The 19607-nt window shown below is 46.7% G+C and overlaps 1 protein-coding gene across 1 annotated transcript in view; it reads right to left on the bottom strand.

Annotated features, from left to right (window-relative positions):
• Positions 1-856: 856 nt before the first annotated feature.
• DNPH1 (2'-deoxynucleoside 5'-phosphate N-hydrolase 1) overlaps positions 857-19607 on the bottom strand; it is a 35840-nt gene continuing 17089 nt past the window's right edge. Inside the window, exons 3-4 of the mRNA XM_085610161.1 lie at positions 3341-3451; positions 857-1169 (exon numbers count right to left, since the gene is read on the bottom strand). Of these exons, the coding sequence (XP_085466287.1) occupies positions 1033-1169; positions 3341-3451 (248 nt within the window). The 3' untranslated portion in view covers positions 857-1032. The remainder of the gene's footprint in view (positions 1170-3340; positions 3452-19607) is intronic.

Raw genomic sequence — 19607 nt, 5'->3', positions numbered from 1 at the left:
TCAACACCTCCCCGGACTCCACTGGCTCCCGGCAGGCGGACTAACCTTCAAACTCCTCACCTACGCTTACAAGGCCCTCCACAATGCCAGACCAACATACCTGAACAGCCGCCTCTCCTTCCATGCACCCAGAAGTCACCTCTGCTCCGCCCAGCTTGCCCTCGCTACCGTCCCACGGATCTGCAAGACCAGAACCAGAGGAAAATTCTTCTCCTTCCTCGCTGCCAAGACCTGGAACACCCTACCCCTCCACCTCAGACTACCTCCCACACTACCCCAGTTCAGAAAGGACCTCAAGACCTGGCTCTTCGAATGACCCCAGCACTTAAGAGAAATCTGCTCCTCCGCCCAGCGCCTTGAGACCCTCACAGGTGAGTAGTTGCGCTTTACAAACCCTTGATTGATTGAAGGGTCTTTGTACGGTTGAGAACTTTTAACTCCATTTTGGTGAAGATGCATGTATCCCGAATTTTGAGTGGGGACCCTGGCAGTAAGAGTAGGAGGTGTTTTTCAACTGCAGCTTAAACTTTTGGAACAACGCATAGACATTTCAATCAATCTGTTTTGTTGCTTCCTGTTAGCAGAATACCCTTTGGAAAGTACTAGCTGTTACAGTTAGGTGACTTCATCCTTTCCCATCAGCGCTGGGACCGCTACTGACAACTCAACAGCCCACCATTAACATCTACGGTTTGCATCAATGATAGCCAAAAGTGATGCATGCTTGCAAACCACACTTTTGCCTCAGTTCATGGCACATCGGAGTTAAAAGTAGCAGCATTTTAAGGTGATTATTTACACTAGCTACACATTTATCTAGCAGCTTATGGTTTACTCCAGTTACAAAAAGAAATACTGAAATTGAACATTTTTATTACAAAAACATATTTGTCAGAACTAACCAAAATAACAATTTAATCAATGCTAAACGTTATATACAAAAAATTCAATGCATGTAAACAGTGCAACGTGGATGCCTTCTGTTCCAAGGTAAAACACAACAAAGACCGTTGGCTCTCAGTCAACTTCGTCTCATAGCTGCATTGAGAGGGCATCAGGGAAGGTGGCTCTGAAATATTCTTCCAGGATTTTCTCAATATCCTGCTCCTGGTAATCTTTCACAAAGAAGCGTTTGTTGTCTTCGGCCCCACGTATCATGGCTGACAAACCTGTATTGGATGAAGAATGTGAGGTGTGTGAAAAAAGGCAGATCTGCTGATCCTCAACAATATCTTCAGGTGTGTGAAGGACAATGGCAGAAGTTGGGAAAATATGGGAAAAATCAATCCACTATATGACCTTATCACACAGTCCATATGATTTTCAGATCAATTTCTCCTGAAAACAACCGCCAAGAAAAAGGCAACCACACAGAACAGAAACCCTCACAACAACAGCCACACAACCACACCATCCACAGAATAGAAACAAACCTTGTGAAACCACAGCCCCGGCAGGTAAACAGCCCGGGGAGGTAAAAACACAGAATTGTGTCACCAGAACCAAAATCGTCAGAACAGCAACCCTCAAAACAAAAACAATCCCCACTGAAGAGCAACCAACACAGAAACGAGTGCACCAATTCCACTAGAGGAGCGAAACCCCAACACTAGAACAAGACCCCCTAAATAAGAGGGAAACCCACTGATGAGCTAAGTTCCCACAAAAGAGCAAACAGACAAAGAAGATCAAATCTTCCACTGCAGCGCAACCACAACCCTTTTTTTTTTTTCCAAAACCTTTATTGATCCTGAAAGAGTAATACACAGCTCCACGCCTACATCCTGAAGTAACAGGCCGGCAGCGACAATATGCAGTGCAAGAATCAAGCAGCACAGTTTGAAAAGCCACAACTACAGTACACAGCATGTCGCCTACAACCCAGTCGGGCCGGCCGCGTAGTGGTGAAGGGTAAGCTGTTGGAGAGTGCAGTAGTAAGTAGGCATACCAGCAAGCGGAATTCAAGCGTGAAATACCTGAGGTTTCATTCAACTTTAATAACAAACCCAAAACAAGTGCATTGTGAACTGTTCCCTCCCAGAAGCAGCCCTCCATACTCGGTATGAGGTGTTCAAAGGGTGAAGCGTGGTGCTGTGAGGGCATTGCCGTACATCACACAGCACAACCCTTGACTATACAACTCTAGAGACAACCACCAAAGAACCACAAATGCAATTGTTTTTTCTACGGTAGGAATGAGTCTATGTCACATGAAAACCTCTTTTCACAAAGGCTAGTCACGGAGAATGGTCTATTGGCAATCTGAACAAGCTTTAGATTAATTCTGCCAAGGTGTCTGCCTCTGACTATGGAACAAGGCTCCCAAGGCAAACTACCAGGTAGTACTAGTCAGGAACAAGCGCTGCCACACGCGTAAGACCCAGGCTCCCTAGCCAGTCTGTATTTAATGTCAGAACCCAGATAGCATACAAACCATACACTGCTCTTTACCTATAAGCTGTGAGGCTTTTCAATATTGTTTGAAGACTCACGGATCGTGGATCTCAGCTTATGGCTGCATTGACCTGGCACTGTGAACCCAGTGCAGTGGACTGTGTCGTGTTGACCCACTGCGTAGGCACTTTAGCACGGACCGTGCAGTGTGAAAGGGTTAAAATGGCTAGATGAGTCTGAAGTTCCACCCTAACTGTAGGTTCCTGATCCTGTCTTATGACACTGCTGGAAACACTCGGTAGCATTAATGCCTTTGGGACTACCGAACGAAGTCAATCAACAGGCAAGAACAATGCAACGCAATACTGCTCATCCTTGCCAACAACGTGCAGGAGAGGTGGTCTGGCACAATCGAGGATAGATATCAGCATTATTATGTCAATTTAAGCCGGACTGCGCTGCAAGTCACTGTGTGAAAAACGCATCAACGCATGTATTGCCAGTTCTACAGTCGCTAGTGCGGTCATGGAGTTTCCCTCTAACGAGTACCTATGTTCACAATTTCATGAGGAAGCACCCTTTTTCAAAAAGGTGGTTTGGATGCCTTCACTTTATGATAAATACTCCATCTGTAAAGATCTCATGGACTTTACTGTAACTTTCTCTGCTCCCTCTTTGTTGCTCTCCTGTCTACACCTCCATGTCACTCCCCTCTCTCGGCCACTTATCCCCCATATATCTGACCCCACTCTCTGCACCTTCCTTTTCTCCCTCACATTTGCCTTTTTTTGTCATATTCTCTCCTCCTCCTATCTCCATTTCCTTTGCCTCTTCTCTGACCTGTTCCAACTCTCTGCGCTCTCTTCCGCAATGTCTACATTTCCCACAGCCCAATGTCTATAGGTTGCTACAAGGAACAGCGCAGGGCGACTGTAGGGACACTTACATCGACCAGAAGAGGGCCGGAAAAGGCATAGGATCTTCTTCTTCATGGCCACAGACCGTCCAAGCTCGTATCCAACACCAAGAGATGGTTGTGTCACCTCTGCGATGACCACTGTAAAAAATAAGAGACTGTGAAAGAGAGGTACACTTCTAAATTTGATAGACAAGCAGAGTTTAATTACTCAGTAATTGAGAGAGAAACCCTGGCTGTACACTGGGCACTCAGCAAATTGAAGGACTTTGTATGAGAAACAGTGTTCAGAGTACAAACTGATCATAAACCTCTTCAAAGAGGTTTTCACAAACAAAGGTATAATAGAGAGCTCTAGTTGGATCAAGAGGTGGGCAGTAAGCTTACAAGAGTTTAGCTTTGAGGTAGAGTATGTTCCAGGAGCAGATTGTCTGTCTCGTTTAGTAAGAAAGGCAGACAGTGCTCAGCGTGAAGTGATGGACGAAGACCAGGATGAGGACCTCCCCCCTAAAAGGTGTATGCCTCATTACCAGAGGGGACATAGAGGGCATGTGGAAACAGGAACTTAGTACTGGTCCCATCTCTAAGAATGTGGCACAGTTGTTGATTAAAGGGTGGGACACTGAAAATAAAATTGAGGAAAAGTTAAGGCCATACTGGATTGTCAGGGGAGAGCTGTCAGAGAGGGATGGTTGTCTATTTAGAGGCACAAACGTGATGCCACCAGCACCCTGAGGAAGAGGTTAATAGAAGTAGCACACGAGGGCCATTTGGGCATCACTAAAACTAAGCAAAGGCTGCACCAGGATTTTTGGTGGCCGGCAATTGATGTAGCAGTGGAAAGGGTGGTGAGAGACTGTTTACCTTGCTCAACCAGTGACAAGGTCCTCAAAACGAACAACCCACCCCGCCTATGGTGTGTCACGGGCTCCCCAAGAGGACGTGGATGGAGGTGGCGGTGGACTTAATCAGTCTTTCGTCAGGCGTCGGTAATTCCACATACATACTTGTGTCTTCGATCCTTTCTCAAGATGGGCAGAGATTAAAATTGTGACCGATACCAATTCCGGCGCAGGGTTCAAATTTCTGGTGGAAGTGTAGTGTGGGTTAACCACGCCCTATGTACAACGCCAAGTTAGCATAACCTCGATGGCTGTTAGAACGCCAGCTTGCTGCTTCTTTTGCACGCGACGCTGTTGTTACATGTTATTCATTCGAGAACTGCGGACTCGATTTTGCTTCACATGAGAACCGTCTGTTGTTTAACATCTTTAACAGAGAGCTGTGACCTTTGTCTGTACACCGTCTAAGGAACGAGTCTGGGTCACTAGACGGGGCAGGTTGTTGTGTTCCGGTTGATCGTACTACTTCTTAGCCATAACATACATACAGCTGCCAATGCCTGAACGACGAGCCCTTTAATATTACAGAGCAGCATGTTTTCTGTTACATTCGAAACGAAGAGCTGTTGCAGGAGAGAGCCTAGCTGATCCTGTTATGTGATTCCACTAAGCTGATCTATAAGGTATGGGGTCCCCCATGCAAGCCTAAGAGACCTTCTATTAGTCTAATAATACCTCATTAGTTGCTAGAGAAAGGAGGGTGGTTGTGTTCCACGGTCATTATTATTATGATTGCTCCTTTCATTTTCTATGGTATTGTAACAATGCTGATGGTGCTGATCCTAACCATTTGTCTGCTTGTGTTAGCCAAAGTACTGCATCTTAGGACGCGAGGTTTATAAAATAAACTCTTTAAACTTTACTGTGTCTTTGTTATTCTGTTGTGGACGGATATATAGCTACCAATGGGTATTTTGGGTTCCCACCACTCCTGAGATTATCTAAGTCGCTTGTTCTGGGTTGTCTATACATTGGGACCGCCGAGCTAAATTTCGGATAACGAATGTGACACTAAGCTAGTCGGATAGGGGTTCTTGGTTCTGAGGGGAGTTTCTGGTACACCACAATTCTCTGAGGTCCTGGTTTCCTGCGCATAGTTCTGTGCATAAGCAGAATCCCTGCAACATGGCGCACCTAACGTTTGGTCTTTTGATCTGAAACGCCTTAGTAGTGCTTTTATTAGTCCACAACGCCCTCACTCTGGTTTCTGGACAACGGGAGTGACGGCTTAACCTACCTAGGTTTCGACTAAAGGTTCTTTCAAGCTTGATAATTACAAAGGTTTTCTTTTTCTGAACCCCAGTGCTAAAGTATAGCTTTTCGTTGTTCTTGTAAGTGTCCCGATGTCTGTCAATGTTGCCGCGCATAGTCGGGTTCCCCTGACCGCACATTTGAGGGTCTATGGGGTCCCGGATGATGGCTTGGCTGTTATTTTAGTAGTAGGCGCTGATGCGGCGTTCCCGTATGAGTTGTTTTACTCTTGGGTGACGTTTGACAAAGTGGATGCAAACGACAATTTGTTCCACGAATATACCCACACCGCGATGCCTGCAGCCTATGCCCCTTATCGGACACTTTGAAATTCCCCTTACTGCCTGGCAGCATACTATTTGGTTTAATGGCGCCCTTCCCCATGCGGTAGCGCCGGTGAGAATGGGCCTGTTGTCAATTGCAGGGGCCACATGGCCGGTGCTGGCCGGTTATACACCCCATCCCCGCTACATGACTGTGGCGGTGGCGGAGTTACGAGTGCTACACACTGCCCTGATTACGGTCCATAGAGCGTTAGTGCAGTACGTGTCTCGCAATGTACAGGTGGGGGCACCTGCGGTTGCGGGCCACACGCGGTTGCGGGCCACACGACTGACCATCATGCGACGGTCATCAGTCCAGTTATGGTTAATTCGGTTGTCGGCAAGCGCCCCCAAAATAGGGATGAATTCCCTTACTGACTTGCTGAAAAATTTGATCAATTTGAAGCCGTGTTTCCCAATACTTCTCCTGTGGATAAACACAGGATCCTCACTATAACATTGCCTAAGGACCTGGTCCCAGATATTGTCCACTGTGACAATTGGGGCAAGGTCTTTGCTGCGACCTATGCGAAGTGCTACGGCACTCTGTCTATGTCTGTACTGCCCTCGGTCATCAAGAAGGTCCAGGACAATCATGGTGCCGAGGCAGCAATTGAGTTGGGATTGAGGCTTGTCGATAGCTTCGATGTGGTATGTTCCATGGTTATGGGCAACCTCAAAGGAGATGCCATGCAATTCCAGGTGTGCAATATGTTGGCACTTGTGGATCCAGGCGACAGGCCAAAGGAATTCGCTAAAATTATAGCGAAAGCCTACAGAATGGTGGGTCGTAGCGCCTTGGGTGTGAAACCCGCCGTGATAATTCCGACTGCAGTGCAGCAGCCTAAAGTGAGTTCGTCTACTAAGGACGAAAAGCCCAACTTTCCAAAACAAAGTTGGCGAGCTAAGAAACAGGGGAAGCAGCAGGAGAAACGGAGGTCTCGTTCTTCGTCGCCGGTGCAGATACAAAGTGAACGCACTTATGATTTGCGCGATCGTTCTAATATTAAGTCGCCTGATAGATTTCAGGTTCCTGAACAACGCTCTCCTCGTTCTTCACAGGACTCATCGGCTTATCAATCCGGTGGAGGAGATCGTGGGAAGGGAAAGGGTGCTCAAGGTCGTGAGCAACCCCGTCAGACTGACGGTAAAGGCAAACAGGACGAGTCTGCACGTCAAAGACCCCCGTTTCAAAAGAAGAAAGTTGCTGCTCTGACTGCGAGATATGCCTCAGATGGTACGGACACAACTTCTGAACCAGACATGGGCACTAACGCTGCTAGACAGCGCGGCGGAAATTACAGTAGTGCGACAAGCGCTGCGTCCGTTTCTGGCGGCGACAGCAACTGATACATTTGTAAGTGTTGAAACTGCCGATACTCGCGTAGCTCCCCCTGAACGAATGTTTAAAATTAACCTTTTAATTGAGGGTGACATACAACGTAAAATTAAAGTGGTATTTTGGGATAATCTAACCTCCACCTATGATATTCTTTTGGCGGAGGCAGATTGGCGCCCAGCTTTCGTGTTAGAGGCTCCTAGAGGGGAGGTGGTAATCCTCCCTTCCTTTGGGCACACGGTGCCACTGGAACATTCTAACAGGTTAGCCGGGGAGTGGGCGCAGGTGCTCGCGCCTGCGTTGTACCGTACTCAGGTGGGCTGGGACAAATTTTCTCCCAATCATACGATTCCATTGTGGTCGGAACCCCAGCCTCAACCCCAATACCCCATGCGTCGCGAAGCTCGATCTCACGTCGCGTCCATCCTTGAGCAATTGGAATATCAGGGAGTAATTGAGACATGTGTGTCACCCATGAATAATCCTTTATTCACTGTGACGAAGCCTGACGGATCGTACCGCCTAGTTTTGGATTACCGACACTTAAATTCGCACTGCCGGACATGTGCGGTACAGAATGCACACAGTTCGGCTCTCGTCGATAGTCTTGTGAGAAAACGTTTTAAAACTACTCTTGACATCTCCAATGGCTTTTATAGCCACAACCTGTCCCCTCATAGCTATGAGTGGACAGCGTTTACCTCGGGTGGCAAACAAAAATGGTTTAAAAGGCTCCCAATTGGCTATAAGAACAGCCCCGGGGTCTTTGCTGCTCGTGTGGTCTCACTTTTGGAGATGATTGACCCGGAAGCATATTCGTATGTAGATGACATCTACCTAACGGACGACGAGTTGCTTCCACACCTTGCTCGTGTGGATAACATAATAACTATGTTTGCTGACTATGGTTACAAGTTCAACTTTGCCAAGTCCCACATTGCCGAGTTCACAGTGTTGTTCTTGGGGTACGAACTCAATCATGAGGGTCGAGGCTGGCTCCGCAATTCCTTGAGAAATGCGCACGTCTCAGTACTCCTACGACACTGAAGAAATTACAATCTTTGCTGGGTTTTCTGAATTTCGGTCGTACCTACATTCCTGATTATGCCCAGCGCATCAAGTCGCTTTATGCCTTGGTACAACCTACTTTTACCAAATCTTGCTGGCTGCCTGAGCATTCGGCTGCATTGCAATCATTGCAGTCTGATCTTCTAGCTTCAAAGTTTTTACTAACTCGTGATAACCACACTAACCTGGTCATTAGAATCGTACCAGGTGCAGTGGGTTTCACCTACTTGACGTTCAATGAGGGCGACACCGTCCCCATTGCATACAAATCTCATCTGTACACTTCGGCTGAGCTGTGCTTCTCCGCTGTCGAGAAAGTACTGACAGCAGTTCAGATGGCGATCCTGAAAGAGCGAGCGCTATCACAAGGGAAGCACATGCTGGTGGTAACACCGTACCCTGCCCTTGAGGCGGTCACTAAAGCCAGTGTACCCAATTCAAAGGCTTTGCATCCAAGGTGGATACAATGGGCAACCTCCTTGACTTCGCCGGATGTCACATATATCTTTGACGCGGCATTACAGACACAGGAGTTCTTGGAGTATGAATTTGTTCATCCGGCTCCTCTGACTTTGAGCCCGCTCGAGGAGTACCATTGTGTCATATACACTGATGGGTCTGCGCAACCCGCAACTGGATCAAAGCACGCCTATTCAGCGGCCTGCGCAATTGTTGTAGGTACTTTCGTGAACGGTGAGTTCCAGTCTGATGTCGTGCATACGCAGTCATTGGGTGATTGTACCGCGCAGTTGGCAGAGCTGAAAGCTCTGGTGCTTGCACTGGAGTTTGCTGATCCTCGGGTCACCACTCTTATAGTGAGTGACTCGTTTTATTGTGTTCAATCATACAACGAGAATTTACACTTTTGGAGTCACAATGACTTGTGTGATTCGAAAGGTAGCACAGTAAAGCACAAAACGCTTTGGGTTCGAGTGGCAGAACTTAAAGAAGGTCTGCCCCTCGTGAATGTAATTCACACTCTTGGTCACCAACGTGTTGGTGTCCATGCTGTCGGTAACAGTTTGGCTGACGAGGCAGCAAAAACCGCAGTGGCGACATATTTAGTAGCAGCAGTTACAAGATCCAAAACTAGGATTGATGATGACATCTTGGCAGCTATTGCTGCATCCGAGACAGGGACGGGCCTTCCGAAAGGATTCCCTTCCCGCTACCATTATCGTTTAAGTCCTGATAACGTCCCGTTAGTGAGGATTAACGACGTTGGTGACAGATTGATTCCCAACGCGGACTGCAGACCATCTCTGATTACAGCTGCCCACGAAGGTGTTGCGTCTGCGCACGCCGGCGTTTCGGCGACTGTATCTCTTTTACAGCAACGTTACTGGTGGTACGGTTTGTACAAACAAACGCGAGCTTATGTTCTTTTATGTGACATTTGCCAGCAGATTAAACCTTCTACTGTCGCGCGTCCACCACAAACTCAGCTGTTTATATCTAATCAACCACTTGCGTGTGTTTATTTAGATCACTGCGGTCCTTTTTCCTCTGATACTGCGTACAAGTACATCTTGGTTGCAGTGGATTCGTGCACACGTTTTCTGTGGGTGTGGCCGCAAAGGAGTACTGATGCCCGGACGGTCATCAAGGATTTGCGTGTCTTTATTGGGAGTTTTGCAGGTGGTACCCTTCATTCTGATCAGGGCCCTGCGTTTGCCTCTAGGGCTTACAAAGAAGCCATGAGAAGTTTGGGGGTCCAAGTCAAATTTTCGTCTCCATACCGGCCTGAGGGCAATAGTGTTGTGGAGCGAATGAACCGTGACCTAAAGCAATCTTTGACAGCAAGGGTTTTAGGTACAGGCCGAAGCTGGCTGACCCACTTGTATGACGTGCAACGTGCACTTAATAATCTCCCTAGAAGGTCTCTGGGTGGGCGGACCCCAAACATGATGCTCTTTGGAGTAAGAATGTTTGTTCCGGACCTTGAGGGTCTAGACATGGCGGCGGCTGCCGCGCCTTTTGACCTAGATGATCACTGTGCTGTATTGCAGAATCTACAAGAAGCAAGGGACACTCTGGCGAAGGAACACGTACCCTCTACATGCGAAGCTGAGCTCCAGATTCCGGTAGTCGGCTGGCTACCTCGAGTTTGTGATCTGTCCGTGAGAAGGTGGAGAACAAAAAAGAGTTTGGCCCCTCTTATCGTGCACCAGTCCCGGTGCTTGGAGTCCAGGGTACACGTACAGTCATTTTACCACCACTTCCTGGTCGCAAGGAAAACAGGTACATCTCGATTGACAATGTCAAGCTACAGCGAGTGGCCGATACTTCATAGTATGACACCTTCAGTTTCTTGCCTTCCATTCTGCGAAATTCTGTTGTGATACCGCCCTCGACCATCATGCCTGAGGTTGCCGTTGAGATGCATACTGTTGCTTCCCCTCCTATACCGCCTATTGATGGTAGTTTGCCTGATGATCCCGAGTATGCTTATCCTGCAAGTGTCCCGTTGCCTCTTTTACATTCAACAGCGATTAACCAGTCCTGTTCTTCCTTTGACACTGAATCAATGACTTCCACTGCCCCTTCCAAAATTGCTATATTTTTTGCCTGGTTCAAGAGACATTTTTTAGTGGCACCATGGACTTACATCTGGCTGGTGCTAATATGTATCTTTTTGTTCATGACAATTGGTTTTGTGGTAGTGTTTTTTAAAATTATAAATGGACACTACCTAACTGAACGATCTACAATTGGATCAATTGCTGGAACTTTGGCCCCCCATTCCTCATCACACATTATGAAAAGGGACCAGACTTTAGTGAACATTACTGCCTGGCCTGTGCGTGATGGGATCGCTTGGGATGCTGTTAAATTTCAAATTCATGGACCTACCGAAGTGATTAATGTGCCTAATGTATTTCATTTTTCTATGGGTGATGTAGTTAAACAGAATATCCGATCTGATGATTGGGATGTACAAGCAATAGAAGCACTGTTTTCTGATCTAAAATATTATGCTGCATTTGATGCTGAAGATTTATATTTAAATTCTGCTAATTATGGTGAACAATTTTGTTATCAACATTATGGCACACATTTCCTAAACAGAGCGAATACTGTTCGAAATGTTGTTAATTACACACAATGGGAACATTGTCCGGCCCCTCATCAGGGCAGTTCTACAACGTTAGTGAACAAGTTCACATACTTTTCGGATTTTAGTGTATCTACACCGACCTCCTTTTATTTTAAGATGGCGCCTGAAACCGCCTCGAAGGTAAGGTTGACACATACCAAATTATTATATTCCAAGTCCTTTATGGACGAATTGGCTGTCGGAGGCTATGAGTTATGGAAAGCTACTATCGATCTTAAGTCTGTTTGGGGTACTAAGCCATGGCAGGTTCAGGGAAAAGAGGCTTTACATCGTGCCTGTCTTATCCCAAACCATATTTTATTTTTGAATTCATCTATTTTTCAGACGACTTGTTTTGGTTTGGCTACGTCTAAAAAACTAAATTCCCCCACAGTCCCGGATCTGGGTGCTTACCCCAGCTGGGGTAATTACACAGATCAACCCATTATTAGGTTGCAGTCCCTCATTCACAACACCTCCTTTAATGTTTCGGCATTTAATCCTGAGGGGTGGTTGGTGTGGCAAACTGGTTCAGATTCCTGTCAACGTCAATTTTTAGCACTGGCACCTGGGTACACTCAAGTCAGGGTAGATCCTCGTTTTGAATCATCACACACTGTAACTACCTACTCCTTGGGTAAATTATGCCAGTCGTGGCTGCAACATTCCACATTAGCGTCTGTTAAACTTCATTTGTCACGTTTAGACGCCAAAATTGATTTGAATGATTTTATTAAAGGTCCTGCAGTAGGCAGGTCCAAAAGATGGGTATATGCTATTTACAACGAAGTTTGGAAATTGTCGCAAATTGAGGCTGCCTCCAGATTACGTGCTATTGACCAGGCCAATATGGAAAAAGTGTTGGCTGTGATTGATAATAGTATAAATACCTTGTCTTCTAGAATTTACACTTTAGATAATATTGTTTCATCTGTCGTAGATATTGTGCAGGATGATTTGTCTGTGTTGTACCATGGCCAGAATCAGTTGCGTTCTGTTATGCAATTTGCGTGGACTTTGCAAACGTTAAAGGCAGGGAAGGTCCCATGGGATTACATGAATGTTTCCTCTTTGTTCCTCCCTTTCAATTTAACTGCAAAACAACAGTTTATGTCTATGAAGGATGCGACTTATTCATTGCTGCACATTGAGAAGTTAGAACCATTGCCTTTCTCTATTGCCGAGTTAAATTCAGCCGTGTGGCTTATACACGGAGTAATCGCTTTACCATTTTCGCTTTTTCAGTTTAGTTCGTGCATGAAACATTATGCTCTTGGCAGATATGAACAGCTTGGTAGTGCTTTCCTACACGAAGTTTGGTCGCTCCCGTTTACGTATAGATGCATGCGGGAGGGCACAGAGGTTTATCTGAAGGGTGAGGAATGCATTTCTGCTCCTGATCATTCTGTGGTGTGCAGACACATACAATTACATGGTGCTTGCAATGTACACGCTCCTAACTTGGCTTGCGTGTTGAAAGGTGTACCTGTACCAGTTATAACCCCTTCATTCACACTGCTTGCTAACGGTAGTTATTTGCTTTTAAATAATGAAAATTGCTGTGGGATGTTAAAGGGCATTCCATACATAGTCACGGTTTCCCAGAGTGTAGTTTGCTGTAATAATGTCCTTTTCCCACCCCCGCATGGCCGGCCGATGTTTCTATCTGGCCTTCGATTCCAACCTTGAGCGCAGAGTTCAACAAGATGAGCAGAATAAGGGCTCTTTTGTCTCAGAGGGAGGTCGCTTTGACTTCGTCCCGTGAAACCTTTCTTCTTCACGTGGCAAACACCCGCACAGAAGTGCAGGCGCTTTTGAATACTGACCTCCCCATCCATTTTGGAACATTGATACAGACTATCTTTAATGCCTCGTCTACGACCGGCATAGTCCATTTTTTTTTTTTAAATAGTGGGCTCCGGCCTCGTGACCTCCTTTCCGACTATTTTTGGTGTGGGTCCCGCATTTTTTCATTCCATATTTTCCAGCGTCTTCGGAGGTCTTCCTTTGCTTCTTGCCCCAATTGCTGGAATACTTTTGCTGGTTTGCGTCTTACGCAATGGCTGCGCAACTTGCGTACAGAGACAACATGCCCCGGCTGTTTCATCTGCGCAACCGGATGCTTGAATACTATGGCACGTTGCCCCTGGCGACTTTAAGTGTCGCGTATGGATTAACCTTCCGGTTTCCCTTCTTTACTAGTGTGCAACCCGTCTTTCACTGCCTGGATTGTCCATTCCAGTGGGCTCTGGATTTGTGCCTTTCAACCTCGGTGTCACCTGTACCGGATTTTGGTCAACTGATGGGCCCCTTAACGGCTCAGGAGTATGAATGTTCTGGTGTTGGGTTTATGGCCTTGGGTGCGGCACATGGAGTCCTTGGAAATTGGGCCATTGAAGAGGCTGCGATTGACTTTCTGGAACAAAGTTATATCGAGGAACCTTCCTGTTGTCCCCGTGTGGTGCTGGAGGCTCCGATTGTGAGTGAACACGTGTGTTCCTTTCCCCTGTTAAACTGGATGGCAGATACATTTGCGGAACGCTCCAATGATTTCCTCTTGGAGGCTGTTGCAACTTATTGTGCCTATACTTTTATGGATTGACTTTTTGTCTTGATCGACCCTTGATGTATTGATCGGTGTCGTTTTTTCCCATTTTTTCATGTTTTTTTTTCCACCAGACGACATCTTTTTTCTGTTTTTGTATATTTTTTTTCTTTTCGAACTTACACTTACCTTATATGGACTTATAGTTCATGACCTTGGTTCCGTTCTTTCTAACTTGAACTCTGCATTCTTGATAAGTGCGCCCCTAGTGGTTAGTAGTCCGATCAAAGGGGGTGTAGTATGGGTTAACCACGCCCTATGTACAACGCTAAGTTAGCATAACCTCGATGGCTGTTAGAAAGCCAGCTTGCTGCTTCTGCTGCTTTTGCACGCGACACTGTTGTTACATGTTATTCATTCGAGAACTGCTGACTCGCATTTGCTTCACATGAGAACCGTCTGTTGTTTAACATCATGAACAGCGAGTAGTGACCTTGGTCTGTACACCGTGTAAGGAACGAGTCTGGGTCACTAGACGGGGCAGGTTGTTGTGTTCAGGTTGATCGTACCACTTCTTAGCCATAACATACATACAGCTGCCAATACTTGAGAGACGAGCCCTTTAATATTACAGAGTAGCATGTTTTCTGTGGCATTCGAAACGAAGAGCTGTTGCAGGAGAGAGCCTAGCTGATCCTGTGATGTGATTCCACTACGTTGATCTATAAGGTATGGGGTCCCCCATGCAAGCCTAAGAGACCTTCTATTAGTCTAATAATACCTTATTAGTTGCTAGAGAAAGGAGGGTGGTTGTGTTCCACGGTCATTATTATTATGATTGCTCCTTTCATTTTCTATGGTATTGTAACAATGCTGATGGTGCTGATCCTAACCATTTGTCTGCTTGTGTTAGCCAAACTACTGCATCTTAGGACGCGAGGTTTATAAAATAAACTCTTTAAACTTTACCGTGTCTTTGTTATTCTGTTGTGGACTGATATATAGCTACCAACGGGTATTTTGGGTTCCCACCGCTCCTGAGAGTATCTAAGTCGCTTGTTCTGGGTTGTCTATACATTGGGACCGCCGAGCTAAATTTCGGATAACGAATGTGACACTAAGCTAGTCGGATAGGGGTTCTTGGTTCTGAGGGGAGTTTCTGGTACACCACAATTCTCTGAGGTCCTGGTTTCCTGCGCATAGTTCTGTGCATAAGCAGAATCCCTGCAACAGGTAATTCCACATACATACTTGTGTCTTCGATCCTTTCCCAAGATGGGCAAAGATTAAAATTGTGACCGGTACCAATTCCGGCGCAGGGTTCAAATTTCTGGTGGAAGTGTTCGTAACAGAAGGCTTGCCAAGCACAATGCTAACATAACAGGACACAATTTCGCTCCAGAGAAATGAAGTTTCTGGATGACAATGGGATAAGACACAAACTCTGTGCTCTTTACCATCCAGAAACAAACTGAGTAGTGGAGCGTTTCAACAAAACTCTCAATTGAGTTATTCAATTAGCCAATAGCAATGGTTTTTGTTGGAGGGAGGAAACAGTGAAAACGTTGGAAGCCTATCGCCTCACTCCGAACCAGTCCCCTGACAGGACATCTTTTGAACTGTTTCAAATTCAACTCAAGGCTACTGCCAGGTTGCATGAAGTGGTAGATGGGATGGGTAAAAGTGGACACCAGCCAGACTTGGAGAAGAAGGGAGGTAGAATTGCAAATGGCAAGAAAGAAACTATATGACCAGGCACACAGGACAAAGTTAATGATTATGCTACTTACCAGTATGCATCTGTTCTTGGCATTTAGGGCTGCTGACATTCATATCTGTGCATAGATCACCGCCTAGTGTTGGGTCCGGATGATTGCACATTGTTGTCCTGGAAGAGTCTTCAAAGTATCACGAGATAGGTGGCTCCTCCCCTGGACTACAGTGCGCATGGGCATCCTCTCCATCCTTAGATTGTTTTTCGCCATTGTGGCAGTGATGGAGTAGATACAGTAAGTGATGACCATGCTATACAGAAAATGTGAGTGCTGCAGCCGCTACAGGCGCCGGGGAGGAGGGTGGGCGATATGAATGTCAACAGCCCTACATGCCAAGAACAGATGCATACTGGTAAGTAGCATAATCAGTTCGAGGCATGTGGGCTGCTGAATTCATATCTGTGCATAGAATATATAGCAGTACCTTCCTTAGCGGCGGCTACCTGTGCCAGCTGCAGCAGTCTGGAAAAGAGTTTTGAGAACAGCCTGTCCTACAGCTGCCTGCTGTTTTGAGTGTACATCTACACAGTAGTGTTTGGTAAATGTATGTATAGTGGACCATGTGGCTGCTCTACATATTTCTTGTAAAGGGATGTTTCCTAGGAAAGCCATGGACGCCCCTAACTTTCGTGTTGAGTGGGCTCGTGGGGGAACCGTTAATGTGCGTTTAGCTTTGTTATAGCAAATCTGAATGCATTTAACGATCCATCTGGCTATTCCTGCTTTGGAAATGGCGTTGCCCTTGTGTTGTGGAGAAAAGGCAACGAAGAGTTGTTTAGTTTTTCTAAAATCTTTTGTCCTATCGATATAGTACATGAGAGCCCGCTTCACATCTAGTGTATGGAGCATTCTTTGTGCGACATTTTGCGGATTTTGAAAGAAAACGGGCAGTTCGAAAGTTTGGTTAATGTGGAACTGTGATATGACTTTGGGCATGAACTTGGGGTTGGTGCGTAGTACAACCCTGTTTGCGTGGACCTGAATGAATGGCTCTTGAATGGTTAGTGCCTGGAGTTCACTAACTCTTCTTAAGGAAGTGATGGCTACTAGGAAAGCCACTTTCCAGGTGAGGAATTGAATCTCACATGAATGGAGAGGTTCAAAGGGCGGACCTATCAGTCTGGTGAGGACCAAGTTGAGGTTCCACACTAGTGCTGGTGGGTGTCTTGGGGGAATTACTCGTTTGAGTCCCTCCAAGAAAGCTTTGATGGCAGGTACCTTGAATAAGGAGAGGTGCTGCCTGTTTGAGGTAGGCTGCTATCGCGGTCAAATGGATGCGTATTGAGTTGTATGCCAGATTACAGCGGTATAGGTGTAAGAGGTAGCATATGATGTTTTGAATAGATGCGTCCAGTGGGTTAATGTTATTGTTGTTGCAGTAAATGACAAACCTTTTCCATTTGGCCGCATAGCAGGCTCTAGTAGTGGGTCTCCTGGCTTCTTTGATGATAGTCATACAGTCAGGTGGTAAGTTTAGGTAGCCAAACTCTAAGACCTCAGGAGCCAGATCGCCAGGTTAAGTTGTTGGGGATCTGGGTGTTGAATTTCGCCATGGTTCTGCGTTAAAAGTGCTGGTTTTATCCGCAGTTGTTGATGAGGCACCACGGAAAGTTCCAGAAAGGTGGTGTACCAAGGATGGCGTGCCCACGTTGGAGCAACTAGGATAAGGGTCAGTGAGTGTTGCCTTAGTTTGCGCGCCACCAGCGGTATCAATGGTGCTGGGGGAAAAGCGTACGCAAATTTGCCGGACCAGTTCATCCATATCGCATTGCCCTGCGACTGTGGGTGTGGGAACCTGGCGGCAAAGCTTTGGCATTTTGTGTTTTCTTTTGTTGCGAATAGGTCTATCTCTGGATGACCCCACTGCTGGAAGTACGGTTTGAGAACTGATGGATGTAGCTCCCACTCGTGCATCTGGTGGCTGTGTCTGCTGAGCAGATCCGCCATCTGGTTGTCCTTGCCGGGGAGGTGTTCGGCCATGAGGAATATGTTCCTCTGGATGGCCCACTTCCACATGTTTTGAGCCAGATGAGACAACTGTGGAGAGTGTGTTCCTCCCTGCTTCTGTATGTAGTACATGGCAGTCATGTTGTCCGTCCGGATCAACACGACTTTGTTGCATAAGTGTACTTTGAATGCCTTCATGGCTAGGAAGATTGCCATCAGTTCCAGAAGGTTGATGTGCATCTTTTGTTGTGTTGTCCATAGTCCCTGCACTGTGTAATTGAGTACATGAGCTCCCCATCCCTGGAGAGACGCGTCCGCGGTCAGTATGATTTGTGGACCAGGCTCTTGGAACGGTCGGCCCTTGCAAAGGTTTTGTGGATTCCACCAATGCAAAGAGTTGTATGCCCGACCGCTCACCAACACTAGGTCTTTTAGTTGCCCGTGAGCCTGATTCCATTGCCGTGCTAGGCACTCCTGAAGCGGGCGCATATGTAGTCTCGCGTGTGGGACTATGAAAATGCAGGAGGCCATCATGCCTATCAACTGCATGAACACTCGCGCAGGAAGGGAGTGTTGAGGTTTGAATTTTGAGATCAGCAGTTGCATGCTGTTGATTCTTACTAAAGTTGGCTGAGCTGTGGCAGCCAGAGTGTTGATCGTTGCGCCTAAGTACTGTTGTACGTGCGCAGGTTGGAGATTTGATTTTGGGTAATTTAGTGAGAATCCCATATCGTGAAGAAGGTGAATGGTGTGGGACATGTGTGTGGCACATTGTTGTGCTGACTTGGCCTGAACTAGCCAGTCGTCCAGATAAGGGAAGACGTGAATGTTTTGTCTTCGCAGATGCTCGGCCACTGTTGCCAGGCACTTGGTAAAGACCCTGGGTGCTGTTGTTACTCCGAAGGGGAGAACTTTGAACTGATAGTGATTCCCTTGAATAGTGAACCTGAGGTATTTCCTGTGTGAAGGGTGTATGGGTATGTGGAAGTATGCATCCTTTAGGTCTAGCGTGGCTAGGAAGTCCCCCTGACTGAGTAGTGGGAGAACCTGCTGTAGGGTGAGCATATGGAAATGCTCTGACAGAATATATTGGTTTAGGGGTCGCAGGTCTGGAATAGGTCTGAGCGAGCCGTCCTTTTTTGGGATTAAGAAGTACAGAGAGTACACCCCTGTTCCCTGCTGGTTGATGGGCACTACCTCTATTGCTCCTTTTGTGAGCATAGCCAGCACTTCTTGGTGTAATAATGCCAAGTGCTCGACTGACATAGGACGTTGCTTTGGTGGTATGTCGGGTGGAGTGGACGTCAATTCTTGACAGTACCCGTGGTGTATGATGTCCCTGACCGACCTGTCTGTGGTGATGTTTTTCCACGCGGACAGGAACAGCTGTAGTCTTCCCCCGACAGGTGTTATGTGGTCGGGGGGTAAGGAGAGGGCGTCACTGTTTGTTCTTTGGGGAGGACCTGGTGTTGCCATAACCACGTCCCCTGCCTTTGGTGCTTGATCCACGATATCCACCCCTGTTTTTGTCATAGGTGCTTTGTGTGCCACCTTTAGCATACTGCTGTTGTGACCCCTGACCTCTTGTTGCTCCCCTATTTCCGGGGCGACGAAAGGAGCCACTACGAAATTGCTGCGTCTGCAGAGCCCCCATTGATTTCGCAGTGTTAGTGTCTTTCTTTATTTTTTCTAGTGTAGTGTCAACGTCTGGGCCAAATAAGTATTCTGTGTTAACTGGTAAGTTCAGGATATTGTTTTGGATCTCCGTCTTGAAGCCTGAGATTCGTAACCAGGCATGGCGTCGTAGCATGACGCTTGTGTTTATTGCCCTAGCTGCTGTGTCAGCTGCGTCAAGTGCGCATTTTATGGATGCATTAGTGAGGAGTTGTCCTTCTCTGATGAGTAGCTCCGCTGACTCTTTATACTCATCTGGTAGATGTTGGAGCAGTGACTCTAGCGTGTCATAATGTGACCTGTCATAACGTGCCAGGAGTGCCTGTGTATTGGCAATGCGCAGAATGTTTGCTGCTTGCGCTGCAATGCGTTTGCC

Source organism: Triturus cristatus, chromosome 6, assembly GCF_964204655.1.
Source record: "Triturus cristatus chromosome 6, aTriCri1.1, whole genome shotgun sequence".
Classification (NCBI taxonomy): Eukaryota; Metazoa; Chordata; class Amphibia; order Caudata; family Salamandridae; genus Triturus; species Triturus cristatus.
This window is presented reverse-complemented; position numbering and strand designations above follow the sequence as displayed.